This window comes from Thunnus thynnus, chromosome 19 (genome assembly GCF_963924715.1).
Source record: "Thunnus thynnus chromosome 19, fThuThy2.1, whole genome shotgun sequence".
Taxonomy (NCBI): domain Eukaryota; kingdom Metazoa; phylum Chordata; class Actinopteri; order Scombriformes; family Scombridae; genus Thunnus; species Thunnus thynnus.
Genome location: NC_089535.1, coordinates 28,843,013 through 28,862,252, shown reverse-complemented (window position 1 = coordinate 28,862,252; position 19,240 = coordinate 28,843,013). Strand labels below are relative to the sequence as shown.

Below are 19,240 nucleotides of genomic sequence, written 5' to 3'. Positions count from 1 at the left end.
GGCCTCATGACGAGGTAATAAATGACCCCATTGAAAGCCTTATCATATCAGTTGAACTTGTACATTAGTTGAACACATTCCCAGACAAATATTACATTAATCGAATTACCACTTTTACACACTTTTTGCCCAGAGCAACATATCACAGCATCTAATGGTCAGATCTATATGGCTCAAGACATTTCATCTAATGCCACCATCTAGCCAAAACTTTCACTGAAACATATGTAATATTAAAATCTAATGGACAGACTGCACTTCATGAATTTTCTGCTAATTTTCTGCACCCTTAGGGCAAAATGTCACTTTTACACACAAGATAGGTAATAATCAAATGGGCTAATTGCTGTGAAATTGACTGAATAAATCCATGTTCCTAAGCGGAGAAACTGTTTTGAATTTAATGTCCTCATGACCTTTCCTATAGCACCACTATCAGGTCAAATGGCTTCATTTTAGTCCTGCTATTAAAAATTCACCAACTGTTTTAATGTTCTTAATTCTCCAAGAACACCAAAAATCATCATCAGAATGTTTTTATTGTTTTTTTGTCTAACATTGCCTTATATTCCTTTATGCCATAGACCTTTTGATGCTAACAATTAAAAAGTTATTTATTGAAAGAAGCATTACATTATTTGAAAGTGATTAAAAAGATTCTAAAACTTGAATAGCCTATTGACCACTAAAGTATTGGACATTTATGCTGAGAAAATACACATTTTACTGGCTTATGGCTGACATTTGATACTAAACTGAGGTGTGTGGCTTTGTAATTTTGTGTCGATGCTGCCCTCTTGTGAGCAGAGAGCAGAACTGTGGAGTGAGGGCATCAAGAGTGGGGACTGAAAAAGAAAAGGGAGAAACTTTAATTCATTAAATAAGAGGCTTTGCCCTCTGTTATTCAGTATTCAGTGCAAATCAACAAAATGATTCCAAAATATATATATTTGATAATTTTATATTTTATATTTTATTTTTATTTTATTTTATATTTATATATATATATATGATAATTTTCCAATAGAAACACTGACTGATTTGTACCTGTGCTGGAGCTCAAACAGCAGTCAACAGTTGTTGTTCACCTAATGCAACTCTGATTCATGATAGTAGCACTGTGGATCATGATAAGTGAATAAAATTTAAAGTGCATTAGTTAGTTAACATCACACAATCATAGACAAAATCTTTAAACGTCTGCCCTCTGATAAAACACAGCCGATCACAGTCAAGCCAACAACACAAAGCTGCTTAAAAAATCTGAACTTCTTCCTTAAGTATTTTCCCATACAAATACAATTGCAGCATCGAGATATAGCATCATCACATTCACTGTGGTGACGAGTCTTTAAACCTTTCCATGCTTGAGAGCCATAACAACAAACAGTTACTAGACAAATTCAAACTGACTCAGTAGTTTGTCTTGATTTATGAGGAACAGATGACAAAAAGACACTCTGCAAAACTTTATCAGTATTAATCCATAAGTGAAAACATCTTCTTAACTAACTTAAGTTCACAAACCAGTCCACGCACACAATCTTCAAATCTTCACCTGATGGCTGAAGATTGCCATAACCCACAGGTGTCCCCACACCTGTCCATGCATGAGTGTTCAGGGGCGGGGAGAGATTTTAAATAATATAATAGGCCTACATATTTTCTTATCACATTATTGTTGCCTCTTAAAATACAACCAGTATCATGATGTGCTCCGATGTTGTTTAATATAATTAATACAGTATATGTAGGGTGTGTGTGGCACTGAGAATGAGAGACAGAGAGAGAGAGTTCAATATCAAAACTGCTCTTGCATCGTGTTTTTGCTCATCAGCATTCACACTTTTGTTCTTCAAATCTTTATTTGTTATTCTTCTGTATGTTTTTCAATCGCTAACTACTTCTGCATACTTTCAGTGACAGAAACCATTAAAATATCAAAATGTTTGGCTCTTTAAGGATATTTATGCTATGCTAAGAATGTCAGAGATATAACCCTTATTTTCTATGCAATTAAAAGTCTAAATATGAAAATCTGATCTTTCATATCGTTTGCTGTGTGATATGTTGGCTCAGTGCATAGCATGGCTGTCTTACAAACATGAAGTTGTAGGTTTGATCCCACCTGTTGGCATCATTAGTCTTGGTAGATTTTCAATACTATTCAGCTTTGAGGGGGATTTAAAGTAACATTAAAAGATTATATATCTGAAATACTGTTGTCTTTAATAAAATGAAACTTGGTACACACGTTCTCCATGAGAATGTGCACAACATACTGAAGCATGGCACCAACAGCCCCACCCTATGGCCATTAGTAAAACACCGCCATACTACTTATTAACTGCCATATCTCTTTAATGTAATGTTTCATGGTAACCAAATTCAGCAAAGTTGTACACATGGGGATGCTGAACAAGTCTGAAGCATTAGATACAATTTCACCTGTAAGTGGTGCTACAAGATTTAAAACCTTGCTGCTGGAGCAGCAGCTGGCAGCAGCAGTAGCTGGGAGCAAAAGCAGCTAACAGCTTCCAACTCACACGCATCCTCTTCAGAAAATACACACTCTAGTTTTGCATGTGATTTGTTAAGTTGCAGTGCTCTGATTGATTTTACTGTAACCACTTTGTAACTCTGTTTATAAATGTGCTATATAAATAAATCATTATTATTATGTGGCTTTGGAGGAGAACTTTGGACACTGCTCCTTTAAAACAGAAAACCTGCTGGAAGTGTGGATTTTGAAAGATGTGGGAAATTACCAGGCAGTAGGGTCAAACATCAATAAGATACTATTATTTGTATGATGGGGAATGTAGGATCCAGTGCTTTTGGGGCTTGACTCATAGGGACTGAAAGTCAGGACATATTATCCTCTGCTGCTTTGATTTTGATTATTCTTAATTTAAAACTCAAGTTTGTGATCATAGAGTGTGGTACCCTTTGTGGTTTCTGAATGACTATGCCAAGATTTTCTTTACTAACCAATGAACCCATCTGTGAAATAAAACTTGCTTATAAAACAATCTCATTCCATACTCTGACACTAAATCATCTCTACACTGCAGCACCCTGTATGGCCTGAAGAGCTCTAAGACTGTTCCGTGCATATTTGTGTACTTGGCCCAAGCACTTTAAGTCTTTGACGAATGGTTTTAATGCTCTTGAGGGAGAGATGAATTTGTTGCACATGAGTTTGTTTAGAGTTACCAAGATCCTCAGTTCATCTCTTCAGATAGATTATGTTCACTACAGCCTGTTGAACATTAAAGGTCATAGCTTACATTATTGAAGAAATTCTTCTCAGGCCTCTCATGAAATGTATGTATGTATAATAATAATAATAATAATAATAATAATAATAATAATAATAATAATAATAATAATAACACTAATAAAGGCCGTATATTTTTAACATGGGGGCCCCTATAAAATGGAGCCAATGCAGGTTTTGCCTTGAGGACCCTATCATTTGAGTTTATAGTGTGATTTAGTATAACATACAGTATCAACACATACATTTGAAAATAATTAAAATACCATAAACTAAGTGCATGGTGCACTTGGAGTCTTTATTGAAAGACTTTATCATTAATCTGTTGTGGTGAAACGCATGTATGACACTGGAGACAGCCCTACAGTCACTGCCAGCTTTTAAAAAGAATTTAAGAGAAAGCGTCCAAACACATGATATTGCATTATTAGCAGATATGTTTGTTTACATGTATGTCCAATACGTAGGCTCCTGGCAGGCGATGGGGAGGGCTGGCTATCACTCCCCCGCTCTCAGTCCTCCCCACCGCCCCACTGACGGCCCCATCCTGAACCCGCTAGCTGGGGCACCACTATGCAAAGTAAATATACAAAACAGCTCATGTTTTGGATCGGCTCGCTGATAACAGGAATTCCGTAAAGATGAGATTCGCTTCGGAGCTGTGAATACGTCTGAGAGAGAATAACACACAAGAAAATAAACGGAGACCGGTCGGATTCAATTGTTATCCGCGCCTGGTAAGTGGACTGCCCTAGCAGTTTGCTAGTTATCGTTAGCTAACATGATCGATGTCGCAAATAGCAGTTAGCAGTTACTGCAGATTCGGCCTTCGTACGACGCTATGACATGTAAAGCTGCCTTTGTCTCAAATGATGGGATACTAAATTGAATAAAGATTGTATGCTCTTAAATCGTCTGGCTGGATAACGTTTGCCAAACAGACTGGCAAATAACAGCCTAGCTAACCTTAGCGTCGGGTAGCTGGTGTTTGGATAGTTACTACTATCGTGCTAGCGTTAGCTGACTAGCTAGCAAGCTACTTTGTCGCATAGCTAAGCTATCTAATATACAGCTGACAAACCTCAAGAGCGACTAGCTCAAGCTGGTTATAATTTAGTGTTCATTTGTTATTTTGACGTGGATTGGGTTAGTTGGGTTACTTAGCTGTCAACAGAACCATTGCGCTCCATGCCTACTATGTAGAGAAGGACATGCTGAATTAATTTGACATATGGTCGTAGTTAACGATGTTTACTTAATATAAAATTATCTGGTAAATGCTTAGCGTGTGCTGGTGAACTTGGAACACAGCTAGCATAGTTAATGCACAAAGCTATGCGTTATTCAACATTTTTTTTAGACATGAGGTATATATATATACCTGTCTTTAAAATATGTAATTAAGTGAAAATAGTATAGTAACTTAGTACACTGGTCGTAAAAGTAGCAGTTTGAATATGTTAAATACACGTGAACTTAGTCTTGTCTTACCAGTGAATTGTTTCTAAAAAGAAATTGCTAAAGACGGCTTTGAACGAACTGATGTTTATATTGAGTTTGGTGTTGTGTGCATGCACACATCTTCCATATGTGTGTTGAGAGATGACAAATATACTTAAAATTTAAATTTAATGATTTAAATTGACTCGTTTTATGTGGATGTGTCGAGCTACTTGATGTGCAGACAACGAGGAAAATATTTTCCCAAAGTGAACCAGGTCTCTCAGTTACTTGGATGTTTCTAAAATCATGTTAAGTCCTGAAAGAGGGGAGTAATCCCAACAGGCTACTGAGGTGCATGTGAATGCACATTCAGCTACAGATGCCTGTATGTGCTGTCTGGATATGGAAGTGATGTCAGGAATCTAGTGTGTCAGCTCACTGGTCTACAGCCTTCTTTCAGACAGCCTTTTACTTGCTGTCTTTGTGTCACTTCCTTAAAGAGAGCACCATGGTAGCTAAGGAGAAGCTATGCAGGACGCCTCTGTTGTCCAAACAGCTTCAAGAGGGTCTTCTGCTCTGTGTAAATCCCTCATTGCTCAGTACTCATTAATATGCTTCTGTGTTGCAGTATCTTCCAAGGTTGGATAGTTGTTCTTTCAGTCAAAGCTGTAAGAATGCTCTGCACTAAACAGATTAGAAGTGAGTGAAGTCACATTTACAAGGCACATAAAGAGGTGGCATGTGTAGCTTTGTAGCCACTTTGACACACAAACCCTTCTGTTTATACACTGTAGACCCCAGTTGTTAGCAACAACCTAACACTGTTGCAGACCATGAATTCTGAAACCTCTACAATCAATTGGATAATCACAGCTTCATTAAGTTTTACAACCACAAACTAGAGACCTAGGTCATTCAGAGAATGTATGGCTTTCCTAGGTATACCGACAACAAGGGGTTTTCTGAGCAATTTCCAGAACAGAAGTGCTCACTTGCCAAAAGATACAATTCTTACAGAAATCTCCAAATGTCAAAAGTTTTTGAGGCTAAATCACAGCATGAATTTTTCTATGGTGTTCCTCAAGGTCTTGGTGTCTTAATGTGGTATTTTGGAGGAATGTTTGACCATTTTTATCAATTCTTGAGTGGTCTTGAGACAACTTATGAGACATTACTGAACATGGGAATGGCCATCATATACTTCCATCATAATGTTCTAAGCCCTTACACACTCTAAACTTTCAAAATTGAATAGACACCTTAAAAAAACACAATCTTTATTACAGATTTATGACTAGAAAAACTTGGCACACAATGCTGAGCTGCATCTCAAATTATTCTTCAGGTTCCCAGCTTTCAGATGATGTATACCACTTCTGTGTGGCATATACTGTTACCTACTATCTCCCCCTAAACATCCCTTTATCTAGAAAAGACAAAAATGGGTTGATGGGGGGGGTGGAAGAGGTTGATATATTTCTCCTATGTAGCCTAGAAGATGTACTCATTAGAGATAAACTGATTTGAGCAAGTTATTTGCATGCATTCTGCAAATAACTGCATTCTCCACCGCTGTCTTACTTTTTCTGACCAGTTTCCAAGATGCTAATCTGTCATGGTGCTTTCTGTTGCAGACCTCTACAAAGATGCCTGAGGTTCGGGAACTTTCTGAAGCTTTGCCAGAGATGCCCATGGACCCTATCACTGGAGTCGGAGTTGTAGCCTCCAGAAACAGGGCACCCACCGGATATGATGTGGTAAGTCCCTTAATACGACTCAGGTCAAATAATACGTTTTATTTACACAGCCTAAAAACCTAAGTTTGTGGCACAAGGCTTTACAATTTATACAAAACACAACACCTGCCGTCCTTAGGCCATGGGTCAGTATAGAACTTTTTAACTTGCTGGTTAATATCTAAATACTTCTGTCAGAGAAATCTGCTACCAGGACCTACATAGAGTCCTGCACTGTGTGGTACACTCATCTTAATACAAGAATGAATATATAATTGCAATAGAATTGTACTTACAGGAGATTGTAATGATTAAGTTTTGACTATTTCAGGGAGGACAATGAAAAATGGAGGTGGTCACAAAACCAGAGGGAGTCATTCTGGGTGTCCTTAAGCTTTAGAAAGATGGATTCATTAAGAGTGTTTTCTGAAACTAAAAGCAGCAACAGCTGTAGCACCACGCAGTTAACTTTAGGGGTGGGTGAAAAAATCAATTCACATAAGATTCTTGATTCCTATCTCCTACGATTCTGAATCGATTCACAAATGTCAAAAATCGATTTTGTAAATGTTAGTTAATATCGTGATGTTGACGGAATGAAAAAGGCGGAACTCAGCTGCGGCACCTGGACAGTCTACAGCGCACACACGCTGGAGTTATCTTGCAGTTCATCTTCAAACAATGCAGCAGTTGCAAGCATGTTTTGATTTAATGACTAAATAATCAGCTTTGCGAGATGAACGTAAAGCATATCGTGAATTTTCTACGCCATCGCTCAGAGACAGAGTTAGAGGAGCAGCGATTGGCGGTAACAAGCAAGACCAGGTGACCAACACATACTGCAGCATTAAACAACTTAAACCAACTGTGAGGTGAAGAAATTAACTCGGTGCTCAGTCACTTCAGAAACCCTGCACCTCCTCAGCATCTTGGACAGCAATGTTCTTCCCTGGAGCTAACGATGCAGCACACAATAAACTGGAGCAAGAGACTGGAAATAGTGCCTTTTTTGTATATATTCACTAGAGTATCAGTTTTGAATCAAGAATCTATTCTGAATGAAAACGGCACCCATGTATTGTTATAGTATGGAATCGGGAGATAAGCATATCGTCCCAAGCCTAGTAAACATTCACCTTTACTGCTAAAAGGGAACTGTGCTGAGTTTAGACATCAGAATCACTTTCCTTACACTGTTACCTACATAGCTGAAGTGGATCCATTTTAATTATTAATATAAATTATTTCCATTATCCAGCTTTTATTTGAGCTTAATTAAAAACTACTGATGAGTAGCAGTGACATGCAGTCTGTCAGAGAAATTCAGTGTTCTTTTTCTTTGTAAAGTTGAAAAAACATTAGAGTTGTCAGGTGATCTTAACAGACTCAGTCATGTTAAATGAATCCTGAGGCACCCAGATACTGTAACAGTTTGATGACCCAGCCTTTCTCTATCTGCCTCCAGGTCTCTACAACAACAGACGGCCTGGATGCTGACCTGTGGAAAGATGGCCTTTTCAAATCCAAGGTGACCCGCTACCTCTGCTTCACCAGGGTCTTCTCTAAGGAAAATGTAAGTGATCTGACTTCACTGACCAGCTGTGCCCAAAACAATGTCATGATAATATGAAGTTATGGCATTTTAATAGACTGGCCCATTGATAACCATGGTTTTGAGCCTTTCTAGTCTTCGGACCACTCAAAGCACTTTTACACTACAAATCACATTCACTCATTCACACACGTTCATACGCTGAATGGGTACAGGGGCTACCAGCAAGCAGCAACCTCCGGGGCTGAAAAATGAAGCCAATGCGGAAGTGCCAAAAACTACAGTTCCTTGAACGGCCACTTGAGGCTCCAAAAGCGAGTCAATCCCCATAGACCCCCATGTTAAAATGCCCAACTTAACCGTAGAAATAAACATGTTTCTTGCCTGGTACAAAAAACGCTTTTGGTCTCTATAGCTAATTTCCCCTTTCATGACAACTGTACGGGGGGGGGGGGTAGAAATTTTTTTTAACTCACTTGTTTAAATTTTATTAAGCCGTAAAGTTATGCATAATGAAGGACATGGCTGCTTTGAGTGACAGGTCCGCCAGCCACTAGGTGGCTTATTTCAGCCATTCGGCCCGCCTCTTTGCCCATTTTTGATTGGCTGGGAGTGAGGCAGAGTCATGCACTGCCAAGATGGCGACGGCCGGAGCGGCTCACTTTGAGCTTCCAAACCGCTCTTCAGAAAGAGTGACATCACGGTAACGACGTCCATATTTTTATACAGTCTATGGCTACCATGCAAGGTCCCAACCTGCCCATCAGAGGAAATCTAATCATTCATACACATTCACACAATGATGGCACAGCCATCAGGAGCAATTCGGGGTTAAGTATCTTGCCCAAGGAGACATTAACATGCAGAGTGGAGGAGCCAGGAATCGAACCGCCAATCTTCCGATTAGTGGACGACCCGCTCTACCTCCTGAGCCACAGTCTGTTCTTATATCTTCCTTGTCTTTTTTTCCCCAAAGTCTCTGTGTTTTCATTTGTCCTCTACTATTATTTTCTTTACAGAGCCATTTAGGCAATGTTCTTGTGGACATGAAGCTGATAGATATAAAGGACACCCTGCCTGTGGGCTTCATCCCAATCCAGGAGACTGTTGACACTCGTGAGTTGCCAAATTAAGTATTATTGTTATTGACCCCAAATAACAACTGTTGTGTAAATCTTTAAAGAATAGTTCATAACTTTTGTGGCATCTATGTATGATTAATGAAGAGTGTTTACAGTGAAATGGCTCTGTGTGTCTCTTGTGTTGTACAGAGGAGCAGGCCTTTCGGAAGAGGCGGCTCTGTATCAAGTTTATTCCACGGGACTCCACAGAGGCAGCCATCTGTGACATTCGCATCCTGGGACGCTCCAAGCAAGCCCCCCCTCAGTACACCTTCATAGGGTGAGCATCATGGGATCACATGATGGGATGTTGTGATTGTAGACTTGACAAATAGTTTTGTGTCTAAGGCCCTGTTTACACCTGGTATTAACATCCGTCTCGGGTGATTCGATCACGAGTGGACAGCTCTAAATACAGATGTAAACGCACCCAAGATGCATTGAGGATGAATTGAGATCCAATCACTCAGACTCTCTCTCTCTCTCTGACACCTGGTTCTCTTGCCAGTTAATAACGGACGAATTTGGTCTTTGCAAACAGAAATGATGTCCATGTTTATTTTCATACAGAGTGGGGAAGTGAGATCCGATCACAAGTGGTCACTCAAGACACATGTTAATGCCAGATGTAAACAGATGTACTTAAAGCTGTCCACTTGTGATTGGATCACCTGAGACGGATGTTAATACCAGGTGTATACAGGGCCTAAGTGAGTAGTATGTCTATGTGCATCATAGAGAAGCCTTATATCCTCAGACAAAGTATTAATGAGAGGAGAAAATATGGGATGTAACTTTGAGAGGCCTTTGTGTTAAGTGTGTGTTGTGTCCACTACTCCACATCATCTGTGCAAGTCTTCAGCTTTTTCTGCTCATCAGTACTTCTGACTTTTTTTAACAGAGAGCTCAACAACATGGGAATCTGGTATCGCATGGGGACCGTGCCTCGGGCCCAGGACTCCCCACACACACCAACCACTAACAACATCCAGAATGTGAACTCCACCTCCAGCTCAGCCCCAGTCCCAGCAGCTCCTATGCCCAAGTATGTCTACTCATATTATGTTGATTTCAACACATGTCCAGCTGCATGCTTACATATGTGCAATGTAAGTAACTCACATACTATTTGTCCTGCATTACTGACAGGGCTGAGGCTGTCTGTTCAGCCCTGAATCAAGGAAAGAGGATGTTCACTGTCCTTCAACATCTTTTCCTCGAGGAAATGACTCTATCTTTAGTCATAGTGAAGCAGGAAAAAGTGACATTTCAGCTGGAAACCAAAGAAAAGTGCACACATTATGTACAATGTGTTCTTGGAATCAAATTACTTTTGATATAATTTTGTAACCTGAACTATTGTATGGAGAAAAGTGCATAAAATGAAAATGAACTCCCTTATCTACAGAAGTACTTTACTGCCACTAATCACTAAAGAATACACTATTAATCACAAGATGAACAGTGTTATAACGCCTAGTTGTAACAGCCTGTATTTAAAGGATAGGCTCACATTTTTAAAGTCTGTCTTAAAACAACTCTAACGTGCTCATATATTGAGTGAAAGAGTTATTGGCCATGAAAAGATCCCCCCATAACCTGGTTTCATGGAGGAGATGGAGAACAAACTCTACCGCCCTTATTCTGTTTCAAAATGCATTACAAAGTTAAATTGAAGTTAATAAGAGGCTCCAGCAGTCTCAGTTTGACAAATTATTTGGGTGTCTTCCAACGCTAGTCTTTTTAGTACAAAACTACCCCTCCACTGCAGCTCAGCAAGAAGGGAAATGTGTACTTTAGAAGAGATACCCAGTTGAACTCTCATATTAAAGTTACTACAAGGAACTTTCATTTTTTGTTGATTTTAGCGGCCCCTGTGGACAATAGTGGTAGTGTTTTCCCAGAATGAAGGGAATCTCTAACTTGCTTGACCACCGCTGCTGTCTCTTTCTTGTGCTGTCAGCTCGCTTGTGCTCTCTCTCTCTTTTTCTCACATCTTTTTTAAAAATAAGTTGGGAAGCCAACAACAAGTTTAGTCTAGTCTAGTAACTTTCAAGCTAAACTTGGATCAGATGGAGGACTGTGTGTTTGTCCATTATCTCTAGCAGTGTAGTTCTGCTAGGAAGGAATCTACACAGCCAGTATGGAGAGGAGGAAAAATGAGCTATATCTCTTCCTGTGTAAAATAGTTGTCCAACAAGCATGTGCATGTATTGTATTAAGATATTAAATGGAAAACGTTGAGGTTTATATGTTGATAACATTTTTCACAGTCCTAAAAAGAGAAAACAAATGTTCCTGTGGTTGAAATGTCCTCTGTGAAACAGGTTGGAATAGTATCACTATGCTGTCTGTTTGCACCTGCTTCTATCAGCCTTTAGGTTTTAGTCCTCTTTAGAATGGTGCAGGTTTTGTGTGAATCCATGTTAAAGTTCATTTGGTGACAACTGCATGTAATGCAATACAATAATGTACTTTCTCATGAGAGGAAATCCTCAAATAAGGGCAGGTCTCTCAAAGCCCAAAGACAGGAGAGAAATCATGAAGAGACGACACCCCAGAGGGTCCAGCTGTTTCCTGTCCTCTCTGCTCCTAGGTTTAGAGCTTAGTGTACATCAGAATAACCATGCAAGGACTTAACTGCTCCAAGTTTCTTCACAAAAAATAAAAACACAACAGTGAACATTAGCTTAGCAAGGATGCATAGATTCAGTGTTTGTCTCCATCACTAACCAGATGCTGTATGTGTTTTTTCATTTTGTTCCAGGCATATTTCCATGACCCTGCCGGCCAGTTTCAGAGGGAAGAACACTACCAGACCAGACTATGAGCACCAGAACTCCAACTTGTATGCTATCTCAGGTTAGCAACAGTTTGTTACTGTCTTCTCCTCAACATCCTCTCCCCAAAATCACGTCTTTTTGAAATGTGCCATTGAAAGACATGCATCACATGGCGTTGCTAGTGTGTGTATAACTGTACTTCAAATGCTACAATGTCTCCTGTTGGCTTCAATGTAACAATGGGCTTTATGAGATTAAATTGGGAAAAGGAAGTCTGAAGACAGCAGCCTCCCAGTTACATGTTTTAATTAGTACGCTGGTAGGGGTGTAATGGAGTGTGTACTTGTCCCAAACCCTTTGATACAGGATGTTCGGTTTGGTTTGCTCTGTGACCCAAACAATTACTGTCAAAATCGTTTTATAATCCACTTACTCTGACATGCCAAACAATAATTATAGAGCACGAGTTCCACCCAGGACATTTTGGCAGCGCACCACTTAGCTTTAGGATGCTCATGGATGTATGCTAGCCAGTTTAGCCAAGTTAGCTTGGTTACCCTGGTTACCAATGCTCATGTTGTGTCGCTGCCATCGGAATGACAAACAAGGGACCTGAGCTGGACGATCCTCCTGTGACACTGACTGAGCGCAACACTATTATTAAAATATGCACCGTTATCCCCGTAGTTAAATGATATGACGTCTCCCTGTCACCCTCCTCCCTCTGTGAAGGTCATCTGCCCATCCCCCTCTCCCCTCTGTGACGGTCACCTTTGAGTGAAGCCATTCAGAACAACTATAAATACATTGGATTTACAACATTGTCGAACACGTCGGAAGGACCAGTTCTGAGCAACCATAAATCAGCATAAAACAGCTGTCAGCAGGTGTCCTGACTGAACTGTTTCAGTCATAGTTAGGACCAATCAGCCATTATTGGATGTTTACATTTTTCAAAATAAAAGACCAAAATGTTATTTTCTACCTTTCTATTTTCATTTCTTTTTTTTCTGCTGTACTGAAATCATACTGAGCTGTGACCCCAAAACCAAGGTATATACTGAACCCTCAATTTTGTGTACCGCTACACCCCTTTATGCTGATGATAACACTATGTCAGCGCAGTGCGGTTATCTGAATATAATGTTCAGCCAACTAGAATGAAGTATTGTGTGACCATTTTATGGTCACGGTTATTAATCACCACATATCTATCTATCTTTTCACTTTGCACTGCTGCACATAAATTAACCAAAATGGCAGGTGAAGACATCACACAGTCTGACCACTAAGCACCAGTCCATGTGATTGCACCATAAAAATAGGGCCATTTTTTTGTAAATTTTTGAATGAATGTTTTTTGGGTTTTTTGTTATTTATTTGCTTCTACTGCAATTGTCATATTTATTTAGCATTTATGTGAATGCTCTTTTTCAGCAATGGATGGAGTGCCCTTCATGATCTCTGAGAAGTTCGCCTGTGCCTCATCTGATGTAAGTGTCCTGAGTTGAGTCTTGAGTTTTTTTGTTGGGTCACAGGTTTAATCCTCCTATAGCTGAGGTGTCTAGCCCTGCGTTGACTCCTCTCCTCAAGCTCTGCATCTATCTTTAATATAATGTGTAGAGCTGCAATGATTAGTCGATTAAAGTGTCCAAATTCTCTGATTCCAGCTTCTCAAATGTGAATATTTTCTGGTTTCTTTAGTTGTCTATGATAGAAAACGGAATGTCTTTGGGTTTTGGACTGTTGGTTGGGACAGAACAAGACAGGATGTCATCTTAGAGTTATTGACATTGAATTTGTTTACATGACTGGACAACTAACTAACTTCACTTTAATGCTCTCCATGTTCAGCTGCAGCAGGTAGACCTCATGGGCATTACAATCAAGTCACTGGCTGAGATTGAGAAAGAGGTGAGTATTTCAAGAAAAGTCTTGTTTATTACAGATTGTCCATAGTTTCAGTCATCAGTTATGATGAGATCTGTCAACACAGCAGCACCTCCACAACAAAGTCTGACTTATCCCACAGGTTTATCCATTTTATTTCTCTTCCAGTGAAGTTTGGCTACCTTACTGCTTATCAAATTCTTATCTTTGTGGTGCCAGCTGATATGCTTTAGTACTAGGGATGCAAACAGTTAACAGCCGAGAGTGTTTTTTGACCGGTTACACATGTCAGTCTATAGGTTAATTTGCATATTAGGGTTGGGTACTGAACTCATTACTTCACGTTATCCATGTTAGCTCAGTCGGTGTCAATTTTTGGTACCTTTGCGGGACTGAGAATGAGCACAGCCCTGAATTTAGGGTCGTCCACTAATCGGAAGATTGGCGGTTCGATTCCCGGCTCCTCCAGTCCGCATGTCGAAACGTTCTTGGGCAAACCCCAAATTGCTCCTGACGGCTGTGCCATCAGTGTGTGAATGTGTATGAATGATAGGCAGGTTGGGACTGTGATGGAATTTTCCATCTTTATGGGTTACAAATTGGGTTACATTGGGTCAAACATGGGTCTTGAGGTCACAGAGTAAGAAACATCAAGTCTTGCAGAGAGAGACACTGCCTCTCCTTGGATATGCAGCTGTCTGTGATGTTTGGGGAAACAGAAACCTCTCTGGTAAAGGGTAAATCAGCATTGCTATGGTTACCAAGGTCGGAGGAGGCTTTCCTAGACAACACAGATAGGTGAATGCGTAGACTCTATTGACACAATCAGACATTCAAACCAGAGTGTGCTGACAGTGACCTGAAGTTCCATGCAACGTGACCTGAACCAACACAGGTAAAATGCAGTTCCTTGTTTAGAAACTAGTGAACCAATTAGACTAATTTTTCATATTGTAGGCTGATCTGTTCAGGTTAAAGAGTCAGACCTTCAGAGGGCAGAACGGAAAGAGACAGCAGTTTGGCTAGAACACCTTGATGTGTGCTGTTTCAGTTCTCCGCTTGATCAAGTGCTTCAATAAACATTTTCAGCTTTAAGACATCAAAGGCTCGTGTCCACTTTTCTCCACTGAGGTGCTGACCATTGATCAAAATATCCACAACAGGGACCTTGCATGGTAGCCCCTGTACCCATTCAGCGTATGAATGTGTGTGAATGGGTGATGTGGCTCGTAGTGTAAAAGCACTTTGAGTGGTCAGAAGACTAGAAAGGCGCTATACAAGTACAGTCCATTTACCATTTGTAGTCTCAACAAATAGAAATGTTCCTGTTATTGCACAGTGTGTCCACCAGAGGTCAGGGTGGTCCTGAGTTTGATGTGTTCATGTAAACCCTACACATAACTTACAGATGATGTGATGAATGTTTGATTCAGTGTAGTGTTGGATGATTTCTGCCGGGTCATAACACAAGGTAATAATCTCTGTCTTTCTCCCTTGGTCAGTATGATTACAGTTTCCGCACAGAGCACAGTGCAGCCGCCCGCCTCCCTCCAAGTCCAACACGAACCTCCCTTAGCTCTGAGGCCTGAAGGACTGTACCCCTCCCCTCCCTACAGACAAACCAGCAGGACAGACCAGTACACAACTACTGAGGACCTGCCCACAAAAAGCCATCTCTTCCATTTTCCACTACACCCCACCTCTCCACAGTGACCTGTACTGAGAAGAAAAAAACAAACAAGATGAATTTCCCAGCCTCTGGGAGATGTCGTGGTCTTTTTGTGTTCGTTATGCTGTTAAAAAGTAAAGGAGGAGTTTAACTGAAAACATTCAGAGACAGAAGCTGAACACAGAGGAATCAAATGGGTCTGGTGAAAACCACTACGTGCAACGTTGATGAGCCGGATTTCACAATGTGATTGCCTCATCCATTGTTGGATAACACAGAACTTTCTTGCTGAAGGAAATGGAAACAAATCTCCTGATTTAAAAATACATTTCCTTGTTAAAAGAATCGTTAAATGTTGTTCCCCTATGATACAAATAACCACATCCCATGTGAAGGACTTGTTTGAAACAAGATAGTGTGTATTTGAGTGTGATGGAGAGCACCTGATAGGCCTTTGCTCTCTGAAATGAACTGTTAGTGTCTGAGAGCAGCCGTTATATCGGCCTTTCTTGTTCATTACTCACCTGCTGGGCAAATGATCCCAGCTTATTTTCTGGAAATACAAAAGGAAACATAATGGGATTTTATTTTCGAGCTTCTTGATGGGGAATGATTCTCATTGTTCTCTAGATGTTACTGTAATCTAGTGGTGTGACTGTGAGCGCACTTTGTGTTTGGGAATTTGTGTGCTTGCTGTTTACCATAGATAGTCAATTAACCACTCCTTCACTGTCTCCGTATATGAGCCAGAACCACTGTTACTGTGTGAAGTTTGTTAGACCAGGACTGCTGGACTACACATACCACTGATATCATTTCTGCCAACTATAACTCTAATATTTGCATGTTTGTCAGGGCCGGGTATCAGTTTCCATACTAGTTCCAGTACAACACCTCCATTTTTGGTACAGATAGAAGACAATTCTTTTTTCACTACTAACATTTGTAAACCCCTTTTTTATTTAAAGAGCATATTAACACACCTTAACATGTTCAAAAAAGCTGAGTTTCAGCTGTGTTTTCAGTCATCTGCAGTGGCAGCATAACAGAGCATGTAGTGGCTACATTATGCTTGAAACAAACTTCTTCATATGAAGTGTTCTTCAGCCCTAAGGCACAAGTGTTTCTACATGTTTTGAATGGCCACACTGGTATCATAGAAAAGGACAAGATGCTGTAAATGGTACAAATAGGGATAATGGTGCTCAGTATCAGACAGTCTCCAGACACACATTCATGGTGTTACACTCTGTTGTTCACAGAGGTTGACAGAGGTGTGAAGAATGACGACTGCTGTTACTACTGTTGGTTGCTCACTGCATCTTGATCTCTCTTCATATTACAATTCCAGTCAAATATAAGAGTTCTACATTTGAGCATGGCTCTATGAGTTCTGATGACCACCAGAGACTGTGTGTGATACCTGGATCTCTTGCAGTCAAGAAGTATCTTGAACTCCCTCACTCTGTTTTTTTCTCTAGAAAAGGGCAAAGAACTGCAGTTGCAGTGAACTCTATTGACTGAGGCCACATCTGTTGATGGCATAGTTAAGTGACTAAATTAATAATTACTCTAAAAGGAATATTTGGTGTTCAATTACACTGGAACAAAAGAGCCAATGTTCTCTAATGTTAAGCCGCTGTATAAGAACGTCGGCTAAAATGGGCACAAATTTGATTTAAATCAAATGTTCTGATCAAAGAATGATGAAGATTATGAATCTGAGCAGATATTTGTATTTGGTATCATACCCGGCCCTAGTTTCTTACTTTAACAGAACTATATTCACGTGTTAAACAAACAAACATCTTTCAGTATGTAAGTATTTGTTACACATTCTTAAAGTATTCCTACATGAACAAAAACAATGTCCAGCAAAAGTGCTCTTTTTGTGTTTGAGTTGACTTGTTACATGTGAAAAAGCTTTGTGCCTACAAATGCATATGTGTCCTCTGTTACAGTGGCAGGTCTTTGATTCTGCTTGTTCCTCCTCTTTACCCTTGTAGCTTGAAGCTGTTTAGAAGTTTGACTCTTCACATGAGTTATTTTTATTTTTTTTATCTGTGTGACATGTGAAGCTCACTACCAACTCTGAACCACTACAATCAGTTTTAGTGAAACCGAAGGGACAGTGCTGGGTTCGTAGAAAATGCAACTCTTTAAACCAGGCTGCATTTCTATTGGTCCACAGTCGCTGTTCCCTAGCAACAAAAGCACTGCATAACAATAGTGAATGAAAACTACTTCCCCATGTTTTTTCTGTTAGCAATCTGTAATAAGCTAAAATCAACCGATTACAACTCAACCTTGAACTCAGTAGACCCTCCATTTAAAAAAAGATACTTTTAAAATCAAAGCCTGCATTGAGACAGTGTTCTAATTTCACTCCAACAACATCTCTCAGTAGGCAGTCAATGTGTTTAAAAAGACTTTTCCTTTACGTTCATGCAGTATTGTCCCAAAAAACACCAAGGATGTTTGTGAACAACAGTGATTTAGGGTTTTATTTTGCTTATTTCGCTCCATTTTTTTTTCCTAGGATGGAAACTTGCAAGCGTGTCTTTATATTATCAAGTCATTAATGCATGGATTAACTACTTTGACTTTATATTTTTGTTTGTCTAATTTATTAGTCATTTCAGTTTTGTGACCATGTCGTCCTAAATGCTCTGTTGTTTTCAGAAATGTGACATCCAGTTGTCATTTGCACTGCTGACATGTTTTCTTGGAGTGAGAAGATGAGCAGATGGTGTGTGAATGAAGCTCAGTGTATCTGCCTGCTCTGTGAGAAGTTACATGTATCATTTCTCAGCTGTGGTGTTAACTTTCACACAGTTTTGCTGAAACACATAATAGCTAACTAATAAGATGTCTGCATTAACAGCAAATAACAACCCTGCTTTGATATGTCTGTTAGTTTGCATGCACGGTGACATGAGCTGTCAGAGGTTTCAATAGGAAAGTTACTTTTGTAGGTTATTGTTCCAAAGTCACGGTTTTTGTCTCATAAATAGATTTTATTCACTGACCAATGAACAAAACATCAGTTGAATTTGTATTAAAAATGTTTTATTAAACTATGATGAACTAAATACCTTGACCTGCCGCTGGATTTTATTTTGGTGAGAAAGGAAAAACTCGAGGGGTAGAACTTTTGCACACCTGCAGATGAATGAAGACCATGGCCCGACAATAATAGAACAGAGAACTCCTGCACACTCTCCTCTGTGCTCGCAATTAGAAGGACATTATTGCAAACAATGTTTTGGTACACATACCTTCATCAGGTTATTTCACAAGACAAAAGGAGAGACCATCTTAAATAGGTGCATTTTGTATTTTTTTGTCTATTCATATTGTCAGCATAGTGAACCATGACGTGATCTTGTATGATGCTCGATTAAAATGAGTGATGTCATTCTGTTGTGTGACCTGATTGGCCCATGTGGGTCAACCAACCTATCTAACATGGTTTCTCCTTTTGTCTTGTTAAAAAACCTGATGAAGGTCTGTGTGCCGAAACATTGTTCTCAATAAATCTCCTCGGCAAGCACAGAAGACAGTGAAGACAGACAGATGTCTAGCAAGGCCTCAGACTTAACTGTGTCCCATTAAAGTTTCAAAGCCCAGATCACAGTTAGCCTCAGAGAGCACAAGCCAGCAAAAACCCTCTTACTGTGGTTGTCTTCTATTGCTTTGAATGTGCAGAGAACAAACTGCTGGTGGATTGTTTCTCCTGCACTGTTTCATCTCTCTGGGTTTTTTT

General features: G+C 39.8%; 1 protein-coding gene across 2 annotated transcripts; it reads left to right on the top strand.

Moving 5' to 3' along the window:
• Positions 1-3,768: 3,768 nt before the first annotated feature.
• mvb12ba (multivesicular body subunit 12Ba) lies at positions 3,769-18,566 on the top strand. 2 transcript variants are annotated; one of them, XM_067573863.1, is made up of 10 exons: positions 3,769-4,017; positions 6,358-6,480; positions 7,925-8,032; positions 9,031-9,127; positions 9,283-9,412; positions 10,034-10,177; positions 11,900-11,994; positions 13,353-13,408; positions 13,770-13,829; positions 15,308-18,566. In XM_067573863.1, the coding sequence occupies exons 2-10, from the start codon at positions 6,370-6,372 to the stop codon at positions 15,392-15,394; spliced, it is 888 nt and encodes a 295-aa protein (XP_067429964.1). In that variant the 5' UTR covers positions 3,769-4,017; positions 6,358-6,369; the 3' UTR covers positions 15,395-18,566. The 2 variants fall into 2 exon arrangements, with proteins under 2 accessions (XP_067429964.1, XP_067429965.1); XM_067573864.1 differs by lacking the exon at positions 3,769-4,017 and adding an exon at positions 5,402-5,422.
• The last annotated feature ends 674 nt before the right edge of the window (positions 18,567-19,240 follow it).

Excerpts from the sequence above, each read along its gene's own strand:
- mvb12ba (XM_067573863.1), top strand. The coding sequence starts at position 6,370 with ATGCCTGAGGTTCGGGAACTTTCTGAAGCTTTGCCAGAGATGCCCATG. Across the intron at positions 13,409-13,769 it reads TCGCCTGTGCCTCATCTGAT|CTGCAGCAGGTAGACCTCAT; the intron begins GTAAGTGTCCTG and ends CTCCATGTTCAG. Across the intron at positions 13,830-15,307 it reads TGGCTGAGATTGAGAAAGAG|TATGATTACAGTTTCCGCAC; the intron begins GTGAGTATTTCA and ends TCCCTTGGTCAG.